General features: G+C 39.2%; 2 protein-coding genes across 5 annotated transcripts in view; both read right to left on the reverse strand.

Moving 5' to 3' along the window:
* The window catches only part of arhgef15a (Rho guanine nucleotide exchange factor (GEF) 15), a 22209-nt gene extending 11735 nt beyond the window's left edge, over window positions 1-10474 (reverse strand). The window contains exons 1-6 of one of the 2 annotated variants that reach the window (XR_009647895.1): window positions 10313-10474; window positions 8896-9613; window positions 8652-8779; window positions 8407-8564; window positions 8251-8334; window positions 670-794 (exon numbers count right to left, since the gene is read on the reverse strand). The gene's annotated coding sequence lies outside the window, so the exon portion shown is untranslated. Of the gene's footprint in view, window positions 1-669; window positions 795-8250; window positions 8335-8406; window positions 8565-8651; window positions 8780-8895; window positions 9635-10312 lie in introns of those variants that run through there. The other variant, XR_009647894.1, reaches the window with a different exon arrangement.
* Window positions 10475-11727: 1253 nt separating this feature from the next.
* Window positions 11728-26125, reverse strand: LOC132841326 (integrin alpha-X-like). Of its 3 annotated transcripts, none has more exons than XM_060863640.1 (30): window positions 25895-26125; window positions 25552-25663; window positions 25266-25360; window positions 24714-24769; window positions 23402-23516; window positions 23180-23313; window positions 22897-23042; window positions 22621-22774; window positions 22415-22547; window positions 22265-22338; window positions 21503-21629; window positions 21095-21243; window positions 20831-20962; window positions 20401-20601; window positions 20183-20313; window positions 19933-20093; window positions 19660-19811; window positions 19370-19504; window positions 18239-18312; window positions 16320-16452; window positions 16110-16217; window positions 15445-15524; window positions 14889-14975; window positions 14751-14811; window positions 14513-14614; window positions 13587-13655; window positions 13301-13408; window positions 13092-13184; window positions 12664-12774; window positions 11728-12540 (listed from the first exon to the last, which is right to left on the reverse strand). In XM_060863640.1, exons 1-30 carry the CDS (start codon window positions 25962-25964, stop codon window positions 12343-12345), a joined length of 3501 nt encoding a protein of 1166 aa, XP_060719623.1. In that variant the 5' UTR covers window positions 25965-26125; the 3' UTR covers window positions 11728-12342. The 3 variants fall into 3 exon arrangements, with proteins under 3 accessions (XP_060719623.1, XP_060719625.1, XP_060719622.1); XM_060863642.1 differs by having other exon boundaries at window positions 11728-12498; window positions 14733-14811; XM_060863639.1 differs by having other exon boundaries at window positions 14733-14811.
* Window positions 26126-27030: the final 905 nt, after the last annotated feature.

Below are 27030 nucleotides of genomic sequence, written 5' to 3' on the forward strand. Positions count from 1 at the left end.
AGTAAACTATCTACCTGTCTCACTGTCCCATTATCTACCTGTCATCATTAAAGGAGCTGTGAGTCTATCCAGTCAGTACTGGTCTCTGTTATATTCAAAATATATATAAATCCGCCTTTTGGAGCGGCCAATCAAAGCCCAGACCTCAACCCAATAGAGATGCTATGGATTGACATGAAGAGGGCCGTACACATGAAACATGTAAAGAATATGACAGAGCTAAAGCAGTTCTGCCAGAAAGAATGGGCTAAAATCCCTCCTCAACGATGTGGAGGTCTGATCCACAGCTACAGGAAGCGCCTGGTTGAGGTTATTGCTGCCAAGGAGGTCAACCAGTTATTAAGGGTTCACTTATTTTTCCCACTGCCATTTTGAATGTTGAATGAGTGTGTTCAATAAAGACATGAAAGATCAGAATTTCTTTGTGGAATTATTTTTAGACACATTATGTCAATACCTTTGTGGTAGCATGATGTTACATGGCTGCTTCTGGTCAGATAGGATAGCAGGAATCATGGATAGCACCAAGTACCAATCTATTGTAGCACATGTCCTGCAAGCCTCTTTAAGCCTCTGTGCTGATATTTTAGGTTCCAGCAGAATAACGTCCCAAAGCTAGAAAACCCTGCAATTTTATCAGGGTGTGTAAATTTTTGATATTCACTTCACCTGTTCTCCTCTGACTCTAAATGGTCCTTTAGCTGCCACCATTTCATAGAGCATCACCCCAAGAGTGAAGTAATCCACAGTGTAGTCATATTCTTTGTCCTGCAGCAGCTCAGGAGCCATAAACCCTGAAAACACACACACATAACACACACTCACTCAACGTACATGGCACCAGCACCTGATGATCAGACTCACCTGTGTTGTGAGGTTTTTTCTCAGGATTTTCATGTATTTAAATTTTTCACTTTCAATTTTTTTGGTTCCTTTCTGTTATCAAGTTCTACAGCTCTAGTTTTCCCATTTGTCCTGTTCCCCAATTGTAGTTCCTGTTTCAGTGTCACAAATAAAGAACTGTATCTAGCTATTCAAATCCTAAAGTGTGTGAATGTGTGTGTGTGTGTGTCCAATTGTGTGGGTGTAAGAGTGTGTGTATGTGTGGGTGTGTGAGTGTGTGGGATTGTGTGTGTGTGTGTGTGTGAGGGAGGAGTGTTTGTGTTTGTGAGTGTGTGAGTGTTGGGTCTGTGAGTATGTGAGTGTGTGTGTGTGTATATGAGTAGACAGGTATTAATTTGGGGGGGGTCATAAAAGGGGGTAAATGGAGACTGATTGGTGGTGAGGCGAGGCCTGTGGAGTGTTTGAGTGTGAGGTGTGGTTAGCATGTGCTCATTATGAGGTGGCCCATAACAAGCGCTTACACCCTCGATAATCCTAATTTTTCCCAACTACTATGTTTAGATGGGTGTGCTATTGATAAAACTAAAAGAGCTTGGGATGGTGAGCTCCGAGAGAGTTTTGAAGAGGAATTGTGGGCTGCTGCATTAGATAGAATATGTTCTAGTACGATATGTGCTCCTCTGAGCCTTATACAATTTAAAATACTACATAGAATTCATTTCTCTAAGGCCAGATTATCTGCAATATATTTTACTATAGATGACAGATGTGACAGATGTCATGCATCTCAGTGCAATTTGGGTCGTATGTTTTTTACTTGTTCTAAATTGCAAACCTGGGACTTCCGGTCGGAACATCGCCAGGATGGCCGCATAGCGAGTGAGCTCCTGGTAGAAGCAGAGAAATTAGATAAATTCCCCCATACAAATCAAATAAATAATTTCATAAAAAACAAAGACAAGGGGGCATGAGCCATAATACCACTCAGAACAATTAAAAACCGTCTGAAGACAGGGAGTGAGAAAGACGGGGCACAGTAACATTAACAGCTAACAGGTTTAAGCTAGCAAAAGGAGAAATGTCTGACTTGGAGTTGATTCTGCGAGAACTAAAAGAGTTTCACCAAGAAAATAAAGAACAATTAGAGACAATAAAAGAAGAAATTGTGAAGGTGAATGCCAGACTGGAAGAGGCAGAAGGGCGAATTGAGAAAGCAGAAGAGAGGATCCAAAACACAGAGGAAGTTATCACGGCTATGCTAAAGCTGCACACTAAAATGGAGGACAAGCTGCTGGATCTGGAAAGCCTCTCCAGACGCGATAATATAAGGATTTACGGGGTGCCGGAGGACGCCGAGAAGGATTCAACAACGATGGTTTCGTTTGTGGAAAATTTACTACATGGGGGCCTCGAGAAAGAGCCTCGACCGAAGCCGCCGGTGGATGCGCCACCACGCTCCATCATACGTTTTTGAGTTTCAAAACAAAAGAGACAATACTCCGCAAGGCATGGCAGAAGAAGGGGTTTACCTGGCAAGATAACCACATAAATCTGGATCACGACTATCCACCTCTGATACTCAAAAAACGAAGAGAATATTCTGAGATCCGAAGTGCTGAAAGAAAAAAGTTCCATTCCAGACGCTCTTCCCAGCCAGCCTGCTCGTGAGACACGATGACGGAACCAAAACCTACGACACTATAGAGGAGGCATCAGAGAACCTGTGGAGAAGAGGTTACACCGTGACAATAACCAGACCTCCGGAGATGCTCTTGGAGCAGGTGCAGCGGCTATCATGGACAAGAGTCGACAGACGAGCGAGGAAGGACACATTCAAAGCCAGGCGGGAAGCAAGCTACAGGGAGAAGCTCCGAACCTTCAGAAGACCATCACCGGCCTCCTCCGGGACCTAAAGGAGTTAACCCAAAGCTCGAGGAAGACGGAGTTAATTGTGAAATCTTTTGAACTGTACGGTAATTAAGGGTGGAATTCAATGACAGGATTGACTGGTTCGTTCAGGATTAACTTTTCACCTTTGGAAGAGAACCCCCCCCCACCCCCCCCACTTTTTTTTTTTTTTTTTTTTTTTTTTTTTTTTACTACTTCACTATGCGACTGTTGCAGGTAAGGGCCTATCCCTCTGGATTGAAGAGGGGATTTTTTCCCTTCGAGCCACCTTGGGCAGCTCAAAAGGGTCAGGTTAACAGACCCCTACATAGGAAGTCACATGGACAAATTATGTTCAGTTTCATGTTTATTATTATGTTTGTCGTTCATTCCCTGCCGGTTCTTGCAGGGAGGGGAAGCACACCAGGTTTCTGAGTGGGATGAAGAGGGGAATCACATAGATGCAAAACAGGTCTTTAAAGATAGCGTCATTTAATATAAATGGAGTATTCAATCCGGTTAAGAGGGGGAAGATCTTATCAAAATTAAAGAAAGATAGAATTCAGATAGCTTTTTTGCAGGAATCACATCTTAACGACTCTGAGCATGCCAAATTGAATAAATCAGGATTTAAACATGTTTACTTTTCTTCCCACGGATCGGGAAAGAGGAGAGGAGTGGCGACTCTGATATACGGTGCTGTAAATTATGAACACATATCAGAGCATAAGGATAGCGAAGGCAGATTTGTGATGGTTACGGCTAAAATAGAAGGAACTGTGATGAGTCTCCTTAACGTGTATGTCCCTCCGGGCAGTGATTGGTCCTTTTATAAATATATAATTGATCTAATGACAACAAAAAGTCAAGGGATTCTAATATGTGGCGGAGATTTTAATATCCGATTAAATCCGAAAATTGACTCATCAAACGGGAAATCTAGTGCCAAAAGCATTTGTAGAAGATTAAATACTTGGTTGTGTGAAGTGCACTACTCATCCGCTCATAATGTCTACTCACGCATAGATTATTTTTTTATGCTTAAAAGAGATCTTTGTAGGGTAGATAATTGTGAAATAAAAGCTAGCACTATTTCAGACCATAGTCCCATTTATATGTCAGTCCATCTGAATAATAATAAGAAATCCACTCTTTGGAGACTGAACTCAAACATTCTGAATAACCCAACTACTAAGGGTAAATTGAAAAACGAAATCCAGTTGTACTTCGATAATAATGATAATGAAGAAGTGACTCCACCTATTCTCTGGGATGCATTAAAAGCGGTGATTAGGGGCAAAATAATAGCCATATCCTCATATGAGAAGAAAATGAAGGGAATAAAACTCCAAAAATTAGAAGAAGAATTAAAGAGACTACAGAAAGAACATGCAAAGTCTCTCAAAGATGACAACAAACATAAGATTAAAAAATTAAAAAAAGAAATAGATGAAATAAACACGCAGGAAATTCAAAAAAAGCTCCTTTTCACAAAGCAACAATACTATGATGTAGGTGGAAAATTACTCAAACTTTTATCATATAAGTTAAGAAAACAACAAGCAGATAGAACTATACACAAAATAAGAAACTCTGCAACAAAGGAAATAGAAACCAGTCTGGATAAAATCCAGCAATTCTTCCTAAAATACTATAAAACACTATATTCCCAGCCACAGGAAAGCAATGACAATCAGATCGATGCCTTTCTGGCCCATATTAATCTCCCACAGATCACTGATGAACAAAAAGGACAATTAATATCTCAAGTAACAAAAGAAGAAATTCAATCAGCAATCAGGAGAATGAAAGGGGGTAAGTCTCCAGGGACCGACGGTTTTCCCACAGAATGGTACAAAGCAATGCAAGATCAATCAAATTCCAACATTATTAAAAAAATTTAATTGGGTTTTGGAAAATAAAAATATCCCCCCCTCATGGATGGAGGCAATGATCTCGGTCATACCCAAAGAGGGGAAAGACAAATTGGAGTGTGGGAATTACCGTCCTGTAAGTCTTTTAAATAATGATTATAAACTATTCACCTCCATATTATCTAAAAGAATAGAAATGATATTACCAGTATTAATACACAAAGACCAGACTGGCTTTGTCAAAGACAAAGACAGACCCAAGATAACATCAGGAAAACACTGCACGTTATGAGACAAATCACACAACAAAAACTGGAGACACTGATATTAAGTTTAGACGCAGAGAAAGCGTTCGACTCTGTGAGGTGGTCATTTTTATATAAAGTACTTTCAAAATTTGGCTTCCATATGAATATAATTGATACATTTGCAGCTTTATACAATAAACCAATGGCTAGAATCAAAATCAATGGAGATCTAACCAATTCATTTATTCAGGAGAGAGGAACGAGACAAGGGTGTTTGTTCGTCGCCGCTCCTCTTTGCCCTGTTCATAGAACCCATGAGTCAACTGATTAGGCAGAGGTCGGATATAAAGGGGGTAACAATGAAAACTGGGGAGCAAAAACTGGCCCTATTTGCTGACGATTTATTGATAAGTATAACACAACCTACTCAGACACTCCCAAAATTGATGAAATTACTAGAAGAATTTGGTTTCATTTCAGGTTATAAAATTAATATCAACAAAACTCAAATATTAAAGTTTAACTATGACCCACGAGCTTCGATTAAGACCATGTACAATTGGAATTGGGATGCTGAATCTATTAAATATCTGGGTGTTTTTTTACCTAGGGACTTCTCAAGACTGTACGACATTAATTACAGCCCACTAAATTTAAAGATAAAATCTGATATTCATAGATGGAATATTATTCCCTTTTTGAGTTTTATGCTCCTGCATAGAATCAGTCAGGATGAATATTCTTCCGTGGATGTTATACCTTTTTCAATGTCTGCCAACCAAAATACCATCAGCAATTCTTAGAATGGGACAGATTAATAGCAAGGTATTTGTGGCAAGGGAAAAGAGCCAGAATTAAATTTAAGACACTGCAATTAAGAAAAGAGAAGGGTGGAATGGGCCTTCCTTGCCTACAAGAATATTATCATGCAGCCCAACTGAGACCCTTAGTCTGCCTATGCTCACCAACATACACTGCAACATGGAAAGAAATAGAAAGTACGATGTTAAACGGAATCCCAATAACAGCTCTACTAAGTGATAACAAATTACTAGAAGAACGGGCCATCCCAGATGATTCTATAACAGGCAGTCTGAAGTCCTGGCAGGCAATAGTCAAAATTTGCAGATTAGGAGAAACATATAAAATTATGAGATGGTGTGCCTATGATTCAGACTTTGCCCCAAACAAAATCGATGGCAGGTTTAAGATATGGACCTCAAAAGGTTTGACTACTTATCATTCATTTATTCACAAAGGGGTATTCCAGAGTTTTGAAATCCTACAGAAAGATTATGGACTGGGAAAAGATGATTTTTTTAGGTACCTGCAAGTGAGACAATACTTTAACAAAAATATTAAAGGGGTGTTAGGAACTAGTGAGTCAGGGTTCATGGAAGTATTTTTATCACTAACTAAACCCAGATCAGGCAACAAAATTATCTCCAAACTATATAATGCTATACAATTATCTAAATAAGAAAATACAGAATACATAAAGAAGAAATGGGAAAGGGAAGTAAATGTGAAGATCACACAGGAGAGCTGGGGGAAAATATGCCAGTTACAATGGTTATCAACCGGGTCAAACACATGGCGGGAGTTTTGCTGGAAGAATATTGCGAGATTTTTTATTACACCCATTCAGAAATGATACCAAGGCAGGAGACGCCTGTTGGAGACTTTGTGGATCTAACGGAGACAATCACTTCCATATTTTTTGGGACTGCCAGACAATAAGACCTTACTGGGAAGAGATCCTTGAACACATAAACAATGTATTTAATGTAAACATTCCATTTAATTGTGTATTTGGGTAATCTAGGGTTGGAAACATGGAACATTAACGATAAAAAACTGCTTATGATACTATTGGCAGCCAGTAAGAAATCTGTTACGAGGAAATGGTTAAAAATAGATCCACCCACCATTGATGAATGGATTGAAATTGTCTATGAGATTTATGTTATGGAAAAGATATCCTCTTCCCTCAAAGTCGAAAAAGAAAACTTCTATAAGATTTGGACTAAATGGACTGAGTATGTAAAACCAACTAGATCTGATTTCATTTGACTGTATTTGTGCTCTGTGTAGACCTGCCCTCTTTTTATGTGATGTTTTATTCACTTGAAATGGTGCACATCCCGGTTCTGTTCTGCTTTGCTATGGTTCTTAACTGAAAAAAGTAGTGGTCCGTAAAAGAAAATCCAGAAAGTCAATATGGACAATCTCATCTAAAATATATATATCTACACCCATCTCCATCTATATACTTGAATAACTAAAGTTGTAACTAATGTATGTGATGTGAATCTGCCTTTCCAAATAAAAAGAAAATTTAAAAAAAAAAAAAAATTGCAAACCTACTGGGTTCATTATTTTACAGTGATGTCCGAGGTGCTCAGGGTTAGTATTGATGTTTGCCCTGCTATTGCAATTTCTGGGGTTCCAAAGGCCTGGTCTCAGTTTAGTTCTAAACAATTAGATAGTTTAGCCTTTACGTCTTTTTTACCTAGGCGTCATATTCTAATCCACTGGAAATCTGATAAGCCTCTTACTGCATCTCAATGGCTTGTTGATACCATATTTTTTCTCAAACTAGAAACGATTAGATTGAGAAGCTTCTTTAAGAAATGGCAATCTTTTATTATATATTTTAAGTCTATTAAATCTCTGCCTTCTGTTTAGTGCTTTTTTAAATCTCTTCTTCCTCCCCCCTCCCTCTGTGTTTGTTTGTTTACTTAATTAGTTGTCTGTTTCATTTTTTCTTATCGATTGGGGTGTAACTGGTCATTCTTACGTGATTGAATGTGATGGTTTTATTTTTTGTTGTTTGTTTCAAGTTTGAATTGCTGAAAAATGGAAAATGTTTAAAAACTTTTTAGTATTAATGATGATTACATTTGACATTCATGTACTGCTTCTGAGAAGGGAGTTTATTCATATGTTCCATGTATATATTTATTGGTGCATTTGTTGATATACCTTTACCTGTATGATAGTATATGCAGTTTTCTCTTGGGGATTATGAGCTGAAGCTGCTTATAATTATTTGTCTTATTTCTACCAAAGTATTTATTGTATGAAGGTATTCACTTGGATCCCCTTTTTCAAATATATAACTTAAACCTAGATTAGGTAGAGGTTATAGCATGTGTGTGTTTGAGAATGTGTGTGTGTGTACAGTATGTGTGTGAGTGTTAGTGTGTTTGTGTGTGTGTGTGTGTGTGAGAGAGAGTGTTAGTGTGTGTGTGTGTGTGTGTGTGTGTGTGTGAGAGAGTGTTAGTGTGTATGTGTGTTTGTGTGTGTGAGAGTGTTAGTGTGTGTGTGTGTGTGTGTGTGTGTGTGTGAGAGAGAGAGAGAGAGAGAGAGAGAGAGAGAGAGAGAGAGAGAGAAACCTGGTGTTCCTGCATGTCCTTTAGTTTTGTCTCTTCCTGGAGGAAGTTCAACAGCCAAACCAAGATCAGACAGCCGAACATGACCTTAGAGAGAGAGAGGGGATTAATCTTACAGAACAGATGTTCTGTATGTGTGTGTATGTGGTGGTCATTTACCTTCATCATCAAGGAGAACATTCTCAGGTTTCAGGTCTCTGTAGATGATTCTGTGTTGGTGTAAATGTTCTAGTCCACAGATGATCTGAGCACAGTAGAAACACGCTCTAACTTCACTAAAGCCCGGATTCTTCTCATCTACATTATACATGTGATATCTACACAGAAAGATAGAACCACAAATTTATTTTATTATTAATTTATTTATTGTGCAATAGTGTGTGTGCGTGTGTGTGTGTGTTTACCTGAGATCTCCTCCATTCATGATAGTCATTATGAGACAGAGGTCACTTTTGGTTTGGAAAGCATACGCAAGAGAGACGATAAATCGACTGTGCACTTTTTCCAGGATTCTCTTTTCCACCATTGCACTCTAACACACAACACAAAGTATGTAAAAAGATTCATTTAGCACTGAAGTGTGAGGAAAAAAAGTTAATTGACTAAATAATGATAAAATTAATTAGCATTTATGCATTTCTCGCTTACATTGTAGCCTTTGCGCTTCTTCAGCCGTTTCTTGTTTAGCTTCTTGTTGGCGTACAGTTTTCCAGTGGCCTTCATCTGGCAGGCATGAACCTCACCGAAGCCACCTTTACCGAGGACACGGAACTCCATGAACCAGTCCTCTGTCACTGTCTGTCCCTCCAACCATTTAAACTGGACATAACGCAGGAAGTATGGGCTGGCTTTAAACCCACTCAGTGCGCTGGCCTCCAGGTGTTTCAGCAGCTGCTGCTCACTCTCCTTAAAAAGATCGGTCCTGGCATTTTGGTGATCTTCTTTCACGCGGATCACTGCTTTCTCCTCAAGGAAGCTGCAAAAGTCTTTAGAGCTTATTTCAAAGTACTGGTTGATGATCTTCTGTGCTTTATGGACACGGTCTTTGTCCGGCATCGTGTTGTAGTCTTCCACATCCTTCCAGAACTCTCCAGCGGCTCTGTGGATGAGGTCACTGGAGAGGAACTGCTGAAAGAGACGTTTTCCAATTGGCTGGAGAATACACATGCTCTCAAAGGCAGTGTCGACTGTGGCCTTCATGTGCTCACACTCTCTGATGTGTGGAAGATTTATTTTAGCTCGATATTTTTTATCTCGTATCGCTGCAGCAGCCGCAGCATCCAAACTTCCACGAGCCGAGACATATGCTGAGTTCGCCACCACCGTCTCCAACCCCCCGATATCCATCAGCGAACTGAGAGACAGACTGACAGGCAGATAGAGAGATAAAGAGATGGACTAAAAGGTTCAGAGAGAGAAACTCACAGTTACAGCTTTTAACAAACACAACTGGTTATTAATCCAGTGCTCTCTCTCTGTGTGTGTGTGTGTGTGTGTGTGTGTGTGTGTCTGTGTGTGCACTAAATGTCCAGCTAATGCTCAACCTAGCCTAATTGGTCTCCAGGAGGTTTTAAGATCACTAGGCTCTATTTTGAGTGTTGACCTGATCACAACCTTAAATCTCATTTTCCTTCAGTCCAGCTAATGCTAACTCTCTGCTAACATTAACTATTAGATTATTAACTTCACTATCCAATAACAAAAGCTTCATTGTTTACAATGAAAAAGTGCAGAGATGTGACCTGAAATTATCCTTCATTATTTTTTATTCTGTTATTCTGTAACACTCATAAGACACAACATCCACTCACCCGACTGTAAAATCAGAGGAATCTTCATTAAAAAATAAATTTTATAAATAGAAAGTTCTAAACAAATTCAGTCAGTGAGAATCTCTTAGAAATCTTCAGGAACAAATTCTTTTTCACTCTAAATAAATAAAACTGATTTATTCAGGTTCATTCATAAAAGATTCTTAGAACTTAAACACAACTAATTATTGAATTAATTAATTAGAATACTAAACACACAAACACACACTCTAACCTCTGACCTCATCACTTACCTCTTTGGTCGTTTCTCTTAATAGATGTAAAATAACATAAACCCACTGTTATGCAATACGAGCCATGAAGCAAAACACACACACACACACACACACACACAAGCTCACTCGGTTGTATTTGTCATTTGTTTGATTTATTTTTAGGAATGTTTCTTCCCTTACTTCTCTCTCTCTCTCTGTCTCTCTCTCTCTCTCTCCTCCTTGTGAGTGAGGAGACTGACGCCAAAGCCATGTGATAAACTAAGTCTTCATTACTGTGTGTGGATTATAAGGGAATGTGTGTGTCACAAACTATTAGTGTAAATCAGTTCTTAACACAGCAGCACAAAACACACAATGCCCCCAACACACACACACAAACACAGAAGATATTTTCATGACATTCCCAAAGTTTATGACACTTCGGTGTGTGGACTCATGATATTGTCATAACTCATGATTTCATGTGATGATAATCAGGTAAACCCACAGAGATGCAAATGAAAATAATTGAATAAAACAGAAATTTAAATATAATTGTATTCTTTACTTTTGGCAGACAGCTTTATTCAGAGCAGCATACAACAGTGCTGAATCTCAATCAATCCCAATACACTGACACTTCACTAGGTAACAGACTAGATAGAAGACCACCAGTCTTCTGTTGAGATACCACACACACACATAAATGCACAGACACACCCCTGCACTCACACACATTTTTTTTTAAAGTTTAAATATTTCATTAAGAGGCAGGTCCAGGGGTGGCACCGGGGTCTTCACCTGGTGTTTGAAGACAGTCAGTAACTCGGCTCATCTCTAACATTGATGAAATGTTGAGATGTTCATTCCAGAACAGAGAAGAGTCTTGATGTTAAAGTCTAATAAATAATAAGTAAGTATAAACACTGATAAATGTTTATGGTGTTTGAACACTTCTGGATGACTGCAGTGATGCAGGTTCTTCCTGATCTGCAGTTCACTGGTTATGTACATGGCTGCTTACACTTAAAGTATTAATGTACACTAAAAGGTCCCTGTAGGTGTCATTACATGTTTGGATTATTTGCACATCATTCCACGTATTAAGTTATTAAACTAGTTTGTCTGATCTGTGTCTTGATTTATAATTAATTTTGTATTGCAATATTATATATGTATTTGGCATCTAGAGATGTTCCAGCTCCAGTTGTGTTCTGCTCCATGAAGTATTCAGACATTCTTAGATATGCCAACTACTCAAGGTTTCTTCCTCTTCCATCTAAGGGAGTTTTTCCTCACAACAGTCACCTCAGACATGCTCAATATATATCTTTTTGTATTATGCTCCTTATGTTCTGTAAAGCTGCTTTGAGACAAGGTCCATTGTTAAAAGTGTTTTACAAATAAAATTAAATTGAATATTATAAATTGGAAGATTACACAATGAACCATAGTTCAGCAGCTAACAATTTATTTAAAATTTGTATTTGTACATTTAAACTCCATTCATTTTACTGTATTTTGTTATTTAATAAAGACGGGTTAACTCTCAGTGCTGGTACCAAGCCCAGATAAAATGAGAGGGTTGTGTAAGGAAGAACATCCGATGTGAAACCTATGGACCAGATAACTCACTGTGAACATTAGAATGTTTATTAGGCTGCTTTTTATCTTTATTTTGTAATTGCAATTTGAATTTACTTCTGATCTAGCGCTATTCATATATACATGATATATTCATATATACGCAAATATTCTTGTCATGATCAGAGTTTCTTTTCATTCTACTGTTTGATATCAGTTCCTATATACTGTATATATATATATATATATACACTCACACATACATACACACACACACAAACACTGTAAGCTAATCCCGTATACGGTCACAGAGAGCCTGCAGCCTTATATATATATAATTTAAATGTCTCCTGCATTTTGGATTTTGTTAACATTTCACTTGATGCGACCCATCATAGTTTCAGCTGTTTTGGATCTGTGTTAATGCTGGTACTGGTGAGATCAGCTCTGCAGAATGTAATCTAACACTGTACACACACGTCACTCTACAGTACTGATGTTTCCTCAAGAACATAAGCAGCATTACAGTTGTTTGGATTTTCTGAGTCTGTATTGCTGGCTGCTGCTGGTCCATCCTTGCTTTCTGCTGGTGTGTTGAAGTTATTCTCCTCTCCTGAGGTTGCCGTCACTCCAGAAGCCTCCTGAGCATCATTTTCAAAAGATTTAGATTTAAAGAACCCAACCTACAATACATCAATCAATACATCAATCAATCAACAGCTGAACTTTAAACAGTTTATAAGAATGAACATCACAAACACTACATTGTACTGAACACAACTGACTACAATGTACTGAACACTCACCTTATAGAGCACCATGAACAGGAAAATCATCACTAAAACACCAAAGAACACAGACAGAGCGGCAATCAGTGTGGTCTGAAGCTGAAGAGGAGATTCTACCACTGTCACAATCTGTAGCACAGAGACAGACAGACAGAGGAATACAGACAGATTTATTTAGTTCACGATTTAAAAGGTCTATATGTTTGTGTCTATATATATATATATATATATTTGTGTGAGACTACTATCTCTACTACTATACGATTAACTGCATATTTGTAATTGTGTATAAATAAAAAGTGTATGGATGTTGTGTGTATTGATGTAAATAGTATATTTATGTTGTATAAATAACATTGTAGTGTATTGTTTATGTTGTGTGTTATGTATTCCTAAAGTGTTTTGTGTGTTGCATATAGATTTAGTGTGTTAGTGTGTGTTCTCACTGAGCAATGCAAATCTTCCTCATTAAGGTACTGTGTGTATCGATTTTGATCAAATGAGACCAAACCCCAACTCTCCACCTGAATACTGTCCACCTGAACACAAATAGTACACTTAATACACAGAACCATGTCATTATGTAAATGTGTGTACAATGTGTGAGTGTGTGTGCAGGGTGGTTATAAGTGTGTACTGAGTGTGTACAGCATACCTTTGTCTGTGTTTTAAGTTTTCCTGTAAAGCTAAATGTGATTGGCTGCTCTGTGGTTAATAGGCTAACATTGCAGTGAATCAGACGACAGCTGGAGCCTCTGCAATTCTGATTGGAGGAAACCAAGTGATAAAAACAAACATCAGAGAAGGCCTAACCCAAGGACACTAATAAATCATGGGAATTATGGCTTGGTGGTTAGAATGTTGGACTATGACTCGGAAGGTTCTGTGTTCAAATCCCACATATGCTGTAAATGCACATATCACATTCACTGACTTCTCACCTGACTGTAGTATGATGTGTTGTCTTTTTTAATCAACTTCGACTTTTCACACTTTGCTCCAGTGATATTCTGACACACATACACACATACACACACCACACCCACACACACACACCGCCCACACACAGCATAAGAGGAAGTGTTAGAGAAACTTGAGCAACCGTTCTTGCTACAGTCAAAAAAACAGCTTCTGTTTCCACAAACATTGCTCACACGACCCATAACCCCCCCCCCCCACCACCACCACCACCACCCACACAAATCTCATACCTCAAATGAAGCTTGACTGAGGCAAGTTCACTGTTCCTTATATACATGTTAATGTTCTTTTCTCATTTCCTGGTGCAAGTTTTTTCTTTAACCATCATAGTTTCTGAATTTACCCTTTAAGCTCCAATTAGCAGACCTTGTCATTCTCCTACTCATGTTGCCCCCCTGTGTGGTTTTGTTCCCTTGAGCACTCTTAATAAATGTCTCTTCAGGTCTTTTACTCTACCTAACTTCTTATTTGTTATATTGTGTCCTTGCTAACAATGTTTCTGATCTCATGGTCACTTTAGCTCATTACTGACTGCGGTCCATCATCAGCACATTCATGGAGCCTTTCCTTAGTGTTCCAGGTCCATCAGGTCTTCCATCTCCAATTATCACCCGTCTCTCCTCCTCAAAATTAGAGAAACTTTAATACACTCTTGCATTTCAAAGGTGAACACTTCTTGTCTTGACTTCTGTTTGAAGAAAATTTTTTAAAGAACCATGTGACCAAGGCTCTGTAACCGGATTGCGTAGTCTTACACAGCACATGCTCATCATTCTCTTCCCCATAACACTTATTTCGTAACTGCTTTAAGTTTATTTATTATTTTATTCCCACAAATGTTAAAACAATTTCCGAGTCTGCTCCCCCATAAAGTAAATTAACTTACAATTTCAGGAGGAGAAACATCAATTAATAATCCAGAGGTTGTCTCCAATGGCAACACAAATGTCACACTGACTGACGTAGAGAGATCTCCTGCATTGGTCAACTGAAAGAGCAAGCGAGAGAGCGAGAGAGAGAGAGAGAGAGAGAGAGAGAGAGGCAGGTAAACAGACAGACAGACAGCATTATTATATTTCTGTTGGTATTTTCATGTGTATACTTGCAGGTAAAATTGATGTCACCTCATATGTGTGCTGGAGTAAAGCAGAATTGTTGTAAAGGACATACTGTGTTGAGCCACCACTGAAAACACAAATAAATGGAATAAATCAAAACATGTGTCACTGTCATGTGAAACTTTAATGTCATTGGTGTCTTACTCTCTCAGCAGGAAGTGGACCAGATGTTTAACAGGCATTGACACACTCGCACTGTTGTCATGAAGAGTTCCTGGATTCTCATTTTTACTGAATGACAAACAAAGTTTAAATAACAAAGAATATTTAGTATATTTTCAATAAAGCAAAAAAGCACACACAGATTTGTACTGTAGCGTACAGCACATCTCTCAGGGCTTGTAGGATGAATCCAGCTCACTGACCTCTGTCTGTAGTTCACCACTACTGCACATGCATGGCTTATATCTTAAAGCAAATTTCTGCCTAATCCACATTCCAGAACATTTTATTGAATTTTTTTCAAGGAAACTATACACCAGACTTCCATCAGAGCCAAAGGAGAGTTGAACAAGCAGGTAACATGATGATTATCACCTGAGTGTATTTATGTGTGAAACTAGAGACAGATGTCAATACACATATCAGTCTGTGTCCTGGGTTTTATGGAGCTCTTGTGGATTGACACACAGGTTAAAGTAGATCACATGATGTGGCAAAGATTGAGTCTGATGATTGACACACTATCAGTTAAACTAACCTTTTAACGGTCACGTTCACGTCAACTCTGTCCCTAAGAGCTGCTGTATCAGACAACTGGAACGACATGATGAATTTCACCTACACAAGAAAAAAACACACACAGTAGGTGTGACTGTGTGTGTGTGTGAGAGAGAGAGAGAGAGAGAGAGAGAATATGTGTGTGTGTTTGAGAGAGAGAGAGAGAGAGAGAGAGAGAGAGAGAGAGAATATGTGTGTGTGTGTTTGAGAGAGAGAGAGAGAGAGAGGGAGAGAGAATATGTGTGTGTGTTTGAGAGAGAGGGAGAGAGAGTGTGTGTCTATGTGTGAGAGAGGGAGAGAGAGAGAGAGAGAGAGAGAGAGAGAGAGAGTGTGTGAGAGAGAGAGAGAGTGTGTGAGAGAGAGAGAGACAGAGAAAGAGAGTTGGTGTGTGTTTGAGAGAGAGGGAGAGAGAGACAGTGTGTGTGTGTGTTAGTGTGTGTGAGAGAGAGAGACAGTGTGTGTGTGTGTGAGAGAGAGAGAGCGACAGTGTGTGAGTGTGTGTGAGAGAGACAGACAGAGACGGAAAGAGAGAGAGAGAGAGACAGTGTGTGTGTGTGTGAGAGAGAGAGAGAGAGAGAGAGACAGTGTGTGTGTGAGAGAGAGAGAGAGAGAGAGAGAGAGAGAGTGAGTGTGTGTGTGTGTAACCTTGGCTCTCTGTCTGAAGATGGTGAATCCGAGTCTGCATGTTGTGTGTGTGAGCTCCATCACACTTGTTTCATTGGATGAACACTCCATGTAGCCAATGGACTCCACCTGTATGTACACACAAATACCTTCATTATTAAAAATATCACACAATGGATGGTAAATAATAGATTTTGTAAGTGTAAGTAAGTGTGTTAAAGTGAATCAGACCGGATGGATACGAGTGAAGGATAGGAGAGAGGGATGAAGGAAGCACAGCTCTGTGCCTGAGGCATCTTCTCCTTGATTAACCACCATCACAGACACGTTTACTCTGAAACCTTCTACATTAACCACCATGTCGCTGAGAAACAGACAGAAAGTGAGACAGACAGTGGGAGAAGTTTCCAAAGAAATAAATTACAATCTGTATATTAAAGACAACAAAATTAAATAAATTAACAAATAAATAAAATATATATATACGAGTTAAAGATATTTAAAAATGTCTTCATGCCACAAAAACAACATTTGTTCAGCTTCAGAAACATCACAAGTCTCCTGCTGTGAAGGGTTTTCATTTTTAATTTCGTCAGCCAAAAACCGCAGTACATAGACACCAGACAGCAGTGTTCAAGTATACGCCCAGAAATCATGCAACAACCTGCATGATAATGTGTTGGAAAAGCTTTGCAACCTCGGCTTATCACATGTACCACTACTCTCAAATGTTTGCTCTCTGGACAATAAACTGGACTAAACCCAACTCGAGTGGACCTCAAGGAGAGAGTTTAGAGACTGCTGTGTCTTTGTTTTCACAGAGACGAGGCTCAACGGCAGAGTTCAGGAGGCCGTCATTCAACTAGATGTGTTCACCTTGTTTCATGTAGAGTTAACCCACGGAAGGCTGCTGGTCCAGACAACATTCCTGGCAAAGTGCTCAGGGAATAAACCTAACCCTTCAGAACAACTAGGGTTAGTTCACTGACATCTTAAACATTTCCCTGAGCAGTGCTGTTGTTCCTGCGTGTCTCAAGACAACCACTTAATGACTATCATCCTGTCACACTCACACCCATCCTTATGAAGTGCTTCGAGAAGCTCGTCATGAGGCACATCAAGACCCAGTTACCACCCTCACTGGACCCCCTACAGTTCGTGTATCGTCCAAACCACTCCACAGACGATGCCATTGCCACGTCCCTTCATTTAGCCCTCACCCACCTGGACAATAAAGACACTTATGTACGAATTCTGTTCATAGACTTTAGTTCAACATTCAACACAATCATCCCTCAGCACCTGATTGAGAAGCTGTGCCTGCTGGGACTGAACACCTCCCTCTGCAACTGGATCCTGGACTTCCTGACTGGGAGACATCAGTCAGTCTGGATCAGGAACAGCATCTCCAGGACCACCACACTGAACACTGGAGCCCCTCAGAGCTTATCAATTTCGCCGATGGCACGACCGTGGTGGGTCTCATCAGCAAAAAAGATGATTCAGCATTCAGCGCAACAGCTAACTACCTGGTGTAGAGCCAACAACGTGTCTCTGAATGTTGATAAAACTAAAGAGATGGTTGTTGACTTCAGGAGAGCACAGAGTGACCACTCTCTGCTGAACATCGACAGATCATCTGTAGAGATCGTCAAGAGCACCAAATTACTTGGTGTTCATCTAGCAGAGAGCTTCACCTGGTCACTCAACACCAGCTCCATCACCAAGAAAGCCCAGCAGCATCTCTACTTCTTACAAAGTCTGAGGAAAGCCCATCTCCCTCCCCCCATCTTGACCATTTTTTACAGAGGGACCATTGAGATCACGCCCCTCTTCCCATTATCATGGATATTTACACCACATGCTGCTGCCTATAAGCCAACGGCATTGATTCCAACACACCCTCACACACACTCTTCACCCTCACACACACTCTGCACCCTACACACCCTCACACACACTCTTCCCTATGATGGAGAGATAATCCTGGCCAAACCCTTATGCAGCACAAACTTACCTTGTTACACAAATTAAAAAATTTGTACAGATATTCAGCTCTGGCCCTGTTTCACCTCACACATCTCTCACATTCCATACACTACTCTCATCCACCAGCTCCCAGCATGCGAGAGAGAGAGAGAGAAACAAACCTGCTGACTTGGAGAGACACACCGAGGTCCGACATGCACACATGATCTTCACCACACACCTTCTCCAGTAACACCTACACACACACACACACACACACACACCACACACACACACACACACACACACACACAGGGATCTAGCATATACACAGTGTCCAATTCAATGCAGTACAGAACAACACACAAACTTACACTAGTGTTAATTTCGTCAGACGAGACGAGACGAAATATGTTCGTCAACAACCTTTTTTTATGACTAAGACGAGACGATGACAAGACTGCACCACTGTCCAAAAACGCTGACTAAGACTAAATTAACATGCTTTATTGTTGACAAAAAAAGACGAGACGAAAACGTTTCGTATAAAATGAAAACTAAGATAAAATCTCTCTTCATTTTCGTCTACAATTGTCTCTGCTTTTTCATCAGCTGTTACGCCTTTAAAATACTCAGAAAGAGTTTGCGGCTTTGCGCTGTTTAGTGTGTGTGTAGAAACAATTCGTCCACAAGCCGCTCAAAAAAATAAATAAATAAAATCCTGAGCGGAGTGTGTGTGTGCCCTGTGATGGGTTGGCACTCCGTCCAGGGTGTATCCTGCCTTGATGCGCGATGACGCCTGAGATAGGCACAGGCTCCCCGTGACCCGAGGAAGTTCGGATAAGCGGTAGAAGATGAACGAATGAATGAAATCCTGAGCACAAGTCCACCCCTGGTCTAGGCTTTTTGTGTTAAATTATATTTCCTGTCGCTGCGCAGGCTCTTTTATTGTACATGACAGCTTATGTCCCGATGACCGGTCTTTGCATTACGATTAAAAGCAGTATCAATAAAGTAAAAAATGTGATGTGCGGTCAAGTTCGAGTGAAACATGTGAAACACCTTTTTTACCTAAATGTTTATCAGTAATAATCTCAGTAATAATGTGTTATTTTAAAAATGACTAACCCTAGACTAAAATGACGAGACTTTTAGTCGACTAAAACTTGACTAACAAAAAAAGATATGTGAATGACTAAATATGACTAAAACTAACAAGGACATTTGGCACAAGACTAAGACTAAGACTAAATTAGAAATAGGTGATGAAATTAACACTAACTTACACACAACCAGGCTGGGGTGGTACTCACCATATGTGTGATGTCATGTGCGTTTGGACAGTCAGGGTGCAGGACAGGTCTCAGGCCAGTGTCCAGTCCCACTGTTTCTCCTCTAACTGTGATTGTCCCCATGAGAGGAACATCCTGGTAGTCTGATATACACCTCTATACAACCACAACACACACTTCTGTGTTTATATCTCTAGCAATAAATTTACCCAAGTTTATTTTTGCCATTCTTCAGACATCAGCATCCAATTAAACATACATGAACTTGTCTACTACAATAATTAACACCTCATTAACACCTGGTCTCTCACCTGGATGGTGATGGGGAATGTGTGACACACTGTTGTGTTACTAAGAGTTGTATTCCAGTGTGAAATGCTTGACATTGGGTAGAAGAAAAGGCGAGGAGAAGTGGAACCAGAATCTAACTTCAGAACAACAGAAACAGTGGCAACGAAAGGACCTGAAAACACACACACACATACACACACACAATTGGTGTACAGTTATGTGTTAAGAATTTTATTCATTAGTCTATAAATACTCTGTAATCTGACGTCACTTCATATTTGTTATCTGCTTACCTTGTATGGATCCTGTGGAAACCTCTCTTAGTTTAAGACACATGGTTGCCTTGGCGATAGGGGTGTTGAGTCCGTGTGGGGCGGAGCAGTGAAAGACGTTCTGGTCAATGATTGGTGGATCCAGTGTGACTGACACAGTTACACAAATAACTGGCTGTGTTCTGAAAACGTCAATCAGAACCTTTTTACTGCAGTATACTGTACACACTCACATGAACACACACACGAACACACACACACTCAGAATTACCTAAGCACCGTAGCAGCTCCTCTGGATCCAACCACCAAATCAGGAAGTCCATCTGAGCTCAAATCTCCCACAGAATGAAGAGACAATCCAAAATACAACAGAGAATACCCGAGAGCTGCACCGCTCACCCTCTACACACAGGTCACGTAGTGAGTAACCCTCTCACATGTCTATTTTTCTAAGTGTATTTGGGGTTATGTGTTTGTGTGTGTGTGTACCTGTCTGTGTTTGGTTCTGAAGCCCCCTCTGTAACTAGTGAAGATGTAAATGGCCCCTTTTCCTTGCTCTTCATATGGCGCTCCCACTGCCAGTTCCATCACTCTGTCTTCATTCAGGTCCTGTAGAACTGTGAGGGCGGAGCCAAATCTGCCGTCCACATTCCCTGACGACCCTCTCAACACCCCCGAACAGTTTAGTGCCTGTAAAACATCACATAAATTGCATTTGACTGGATGACACTCAGTCACAGGGCTGTGGATTTTTTTTATTTATGTTTACTTCCATTTAGAAAGCTCAATTATTCAGAGCAACTTCAGTCGTGTTATGTCTTCACTGTCAACGTGGAACTGAAATTCTAACTTACGTAGTTCAGAAAAAAATCTTAATAATCAAAGCAAACCTAAGTGCAGGTGTGTGTTTATTAATTACTTCTGCCTTCACAGAGCAGATATGGACTTCTCCTCCAACTCCAGCAGTGAAAAACATTGGAGCTCCAACTGCTAACAGCACATTATCACCACCATACACCACACACAGCTCTGCCCCGAAATAAGACCCCAGCTACAGAAACAAGAGAGAGATGCAGTAAATAACATTCAACTGAAGCCCAAAAGGAAACCGTTGCAACCGCATATGAACAGCTGCGCACGCGCACACACACACACACACACACACACACACACACACACGTACCTGAATCCCATGAGCTGTGTGTGAGACTCTCCAGTGTTGTGTATGTGCGTCCTGCGTGAATCCAAACACGGCTCCTGTGTGTTTGTGTCTTGGAGCACCGGCAAAGTAAACGCGATCCCCCAAAACTGTTGCTATGGCAACTGAGTAACCTGCACCCAATCATGATTAAACCATAACAAAATTTATTCATATTCAATACTCATTAATATTCATCAAATTAGTATTTCATTTTGCTTTTAGAGTAATGAATAAATACATAAAATATGAAATTATTATTAATAAATAAAGGGACAAATGAATAACCCTAGATAACGGTATGGATGTCTGACTCAACAGATGTTTAAACAGATTCACTGATAAATAAAGAGATGGATAAATATATGAATAGATAATTGGATGGTTTATTACCCAAGTAGGAATTGTCCATATCGTCCACACTTGATGCATTGATGAATGAAGTGTTTAGTTTTGAAATTTTCTCCTCTAAGCCACCTGACCAGGAGAATGTTCCCACTGCTCCAAACACACTTTCATCCTACACACACACACACACACACACACACGACATATGTTCTTATATGTCTACATATTTGACATATTTGTATAGGACAAAATCTGTTCAATCTGAAGAATGGACCATATTAATTTAAATGTCTAATATATGTATTTAAACGAGTATCATATTAATCTCAGAGCTTTGAACCAATGTGTGTTTAATGCATTAAAAGTTCCCAGACTCTCCACTGTATATTATAATTGAGCTATACAGGGATTTCCACACTGTTTTCTCAGTTAATCAGAGATTTCAACTAAGCCACCAGCTCGTCCACACAAGTGCAGTATGTCATTAAATAGTGTAATATTACAACAGACTTTTTTATTCTGCACATTTTTTTCAAATGAATGAATTTTCATTGTTAACATTATAGCCTAGGGACAAGGTAGCCTAGTGGTTAAGGTGTAAACCAATTTGGAAGGTTGTGAGCTTGAATCCCAGGTCCTCCAAGCTGCCACCACTAGGACATGAGCAAGTCAACCTGTCAACCTTTTATATTACTGGTAAACTATTTAACATGTAGTAAATCTTTGGTGTGTGTTTATAGTGTTTGTGTACAGTGTGTGTGTTTATAGTGTTTGTGTACAGTGTGTGTGTGGGTGTGGGTTCCTGACCTTAGAAAGTGCAACACTAAATCCTCCCTGAGCGAGTTCAAGTTGAATAGAACTTGAATTCCCCACATTTGTACCTACACATGTACACACAGGTTGTATTTTTAATGAAATTGTGTGTGTCTGTTTGTGTCTGTGTGTGTGTTTTGTTACCTTCAATGCTGAAGATCCTCTCAGTGAGTTGTGAGACAATTGAGGAAAGAAAACTGAAACTCGGAGACTCAAACACAAAACGAGGTTCCGTAGCAATCAGTTCCAATTCTTCTCGAGAGTATTCCTTACCCACCTGAGAGAGAGAGAGAGTTAGATAAATAGGTGAACAGAGAAAGGAGCAGGTGATAAAATAGTTAGTGTTTTACCCCAATGGCGAATCGGGTCACTCCTCTCTTATTGGCCAGAGCAATCACAGAGCTGAAGTTGACATTTTGATCATTAGATTTTCCATCTGTGACAACAATCAGCAGCTTCTGAGAGTTATTTCGCATTCCAACTTTCTCCTGGAACATTTCCTCTCTAAAAATACAAAACAATAGAGGGAGGAGAGAGATATACAGTATAACCCTAACCCTATCTACACACACACATACATACAGAGTACAAAGTGTATGGAAGGATGTGTGTATATGTGTACTTACAGTACAAAGCGTATGGCTGAAGGTGTGTATGTGTTTCCTTTACTGTGTGTGATTCCTGACATCAAATTATCTGCATTTCTATCCGCAGCAAAATTTTCAAACTGAAACACTGCAGAGACTTGAGAGGAGAATTTCGCCACAGCTACCTAACACACAGACACACACACACACACAGAATGAAACCCAAGGAAACTGTGCTACACACACCAATAATCATTCGCTCAGTCTCACACACACACACACACACACACACACACACACACACACACACACACACACACACCTGTGCCCGTGGGTTGGTGAATGATCTGATTACATCTTTGATAAAATTGATCATTTTTCTGAAATCTTCTTTTGTAATACTTTGAGAGTCATCAAACAGAATCACTGCATCGAGTGGAGGAATCCCATTACATTCTAAAATACAAACACATATGTTTACTAGATTAAATCAACATCATAATTATGTCATTTAATAAGTAATAACATTTAATAGAGCAGGTACCTTGAAAAACCGGTTTGTGTGTGTGAGAATATTTGAGAGAGACACTAAGCTCCAGACACACACCATGCAAATAATGAAACCCTTCACATTCCTGCTGCACATGAGGACTACACACCTACAGAGAGAGAGAGAGAGTCCTACATGTAGATTATTACAATTCACAATGTGTGGGTGTTTATTTTAAGTGTCTCTACTGTTTAGAAGAAGGAGAAACAGAAAGAAGACCATTTGTCTGTTTACTCTCCATTTACTCTCAAGACCACCAACCACTCACTTTTTTGTATTCGGATTATCCAGTTTCATTCTGTTGATGTTTATTGTAAACTTCCAACTGTTTGAATTCACCTATAACAGTTTCCACTGTTGGACACTTAACCTTGTAACTGTAAGTGGCTTAGAATATCTTTAGATGCATTACTTTTCTGATGGTGAAGTGAGTGTAGTGTAAAGGGTGATTGGTGATGTGGCTTGGAGGTTTGGGTAGCTTCTATTTTATGTTACATAGCCGATCCTACAAAAACCACATAAAACTAAATTAATTCCAGATGCTCACTGGGTTCTCTAAGGCGTTCTTTCAGTCGGATTTCTTAACACATATGACAGGAAAGAAAGGCTACTGTAGCATGTGAATGCCATAGTGTACATACCAATAAGGATGATGTAAAGATAGTGCTAGAGTTAAATAGCAGTAAAACATTAAAAAGGTACATAAAATAAAGGTTTTATTTGATGTTGCCCCTAATCATTGCCTTTTTACCAACACTGAGTTTGTTGTTGATAGCAGAGTGTAATCCAGTGTCTGGATGTTGCCATGATTCTCTCCACTGTTAAGCTCCTAAGTTCTTACCAAATATATCAACAACAGTGGCACAAAATTGGCTAATAATGTGTATCATATCACATGTTTGAATACCATCAACTAATGAACAAATAATTTAATTTGATTTTCCAGTGTAATAGCATGTTCATGGCAAGCATCTTACAGTGTAAAACTGGTGTCAGGAGATTTGTCAGTCCCCAGCAAGACCACTAGAGGGAGGGATGATGGATCTCCTCTTATTCACATGTTTTGTCCTAGTCTCTTTGTCATAGTTATTAGCTTAGTTTTTGTATTGTTTAATAAACAACTAACGCATTGGAATCTCATGTTGTGGACAAGCCGCAGGCGGAGATGGGGGGTGATGCCCGCCCTCGACGGCGCATATCGTCTGCATATGTAAGAGCTGCCTTAAGTTAAACATTTTTTGCTCAGAGATCCAATCAACCACACACACTTACATCCGGTGTTTACAGAAAACATTAGGAAACTCACCATGGCACGATCCTCAGTGCAAGCAAGTGAAAGACCGAATGCTCCATTAGACTGAACTACAAAGATAGAGAGGGGGGAGATTGAATAGTAAACTAGTTTCAGTTTCACGTGTGGGAATGTGGTGTGTATAAAGTGTGTTTTCAGTTGTTCATGGTTTAAAAAAATGTTTCTGTCTTGAGTGTAAAAGAGACAGTTAGAATGAGTTGCTTAGGGTTAACCCTAACCCTAACCATAGAAACAAAAAATACCATATTTAAGCACAAAGTTCACATGTACACAATCATGTGTAAAAGAAGAAGTAAAAGGTAGTGAGATGACTAGAAAAGCCGTGACAGTTGAGAAACTAAGCACAGGGTTCTCAAAGCTGAAATTGAATGTGTGTGTGTGTGTGTGTGTGTGTGTGTGTGTGTGTGTGAGAGAGAGAGAGATTCATTGTAGCCAGTAACATAATTGTTGTGAAATTAAAAATAGCCAGAGAAGTGTGTTAGTATGTTGTGTATAATAATGATGTCTAATATGTGTAATACTGACTTGGATAGTGCAGTTTTTTACCTTCAGTGGGGAGCTGAACACATTGACCATCCTTATACACACACCTGTATAAACTACCGGTGCCATTGTTATAGAGAGGATCTGTTACTAACACACTGCAAAGAAAAAGAGATGAAGAAACCAGAAATCCCCACAGTAATATGTTGTAATCATGTTTGTTCCTGAATATCTGCTCTGAAGCTCACATATATGCACTAATGACTATATATTGACTTATTTGTATTATATATATATATATAAATATGTAGTATGCAGTAATCTGTATTAAAATGTCAGTTAAGCTCACCTTCCAGATCCAAAGTGACAAACACGGTAACCGAATGCTGAAGTGTTGGATAGAGCTTTAAATATTTTGGGCTGTTCAGTGTTGAGGTTAAATCCAACAACAGAAGAAACAACTAAATAAAAGTACATTTTTTAGAAATAACAAATAAGCCAGTACAATATTTTTAATTTCAGAATTTAAGTCAGAAAAGCCAAGCGACCATAGTTTATACCACTTCCTGTAATTATTCACAATGCTAACATGTTTTAACAGTGCGTTCATGCACTGGGCTGAAAGCTAAGATAAAAAAGAATACACTGAAAAAGTAAAGTATTATATACAGTAAAAAAGGTAAAGGACTTACTCAGGATCAGAGCATTGTAGAGATGCCACAAACTGAGCTGATGATTGTTTAACAATCTTAATTTCTCCATCTTTTATTGAAAAACAGAATGAGACCATCCAACCATTACACGCAGAGTTAAAAATAAATAAAGGTTAAATTTATCCACAAACTGTAAAAGTCAAATTCGACAGACAAACATCTGCATGTCTAACTGAGGCTGTGTGAAAGTATAGTGAGTGTGTGTGTGTGTGTGTGAGAGAGCACATACTGTATGCGTGTGGGAAAATACAAAGGTTGAACAGTTCAAAAACCGCAATAAACTACAAAAACCTTTGGTGTCATGAATTTGTCACTGAGACAAAGAGACCTGTACAAAGAAAAACAGAAAGAGTTTATGTTGTGTTTTGTGTTATTTTTTAAATTGTGTAAAATGTTTCTGAAGGTAATGCCAACAAAATTTTGTAACAAAGTTTTATATTGTGTTTACTGTTGATGTTGTGAACTGATTATATAATAAACTACATTTACCTAAGATTAGTTGTGCATACAATTTATTCAAATCTGATAAAATTATCAATTATAGAACAATATATATATTTTAATGAAAATTTGTGCAAAGTTTACATTTTTTTTTGTACAAACAACTAATTTCCAACCGTCAGCTAAGAGCTCTAGTGGAATTTATTTAGTATTTTTTCTGGAAATTGAAATAGGTCTTTTTTTGTGTCTTTTTTTGTGTCTTTTTTTAATTATAATTTTATTGATTTCATATTAGAACTTAAACAAAACAAAAAACAGAGCCAATCAGTCAGCAGACACAGTATACATTCAAACATATTATAGTAACAATACAACAACAATGCATTTATAACATGAGAGTGACTGTGGAAAGGCAAAGGGTAAATCAAGACAGGTCAGGGTTGAGGTCTCGCTTGTTCAAGTAAATCCCTCAAAGGCGCCCATTAAAACACAGCTTAGATACATTTGGGTACATATTGTTATAAGAGCCATGAGGGCTCCCTCTGCTGGCCTGCAGAGGATTTGCTGCACCTTATCATCAGGACTTTAATTCCCACTATCCATTGCACCACCAACTCAGTACACCTGTTTCCTGTTTGTAATCACCTGGTCTATTTAAACTCTCTTACGACGCG

This window comes from Tachysurus vachellii, chromosome 26, assembly GCF_030014155.1.
Source record: "Tachysurus vachellii isolate PV-2020 chromosome 26, HZAU_Pvac_v1, whole genome shotgun sequence".
NCBI classification, from domain to species: domain Eukaryota; kingdom Metazoa; phylum Chordata; class Actinopteri; order Siluriformes; family Bagridae; genus Tachysurus; species Tachysurus vachellii.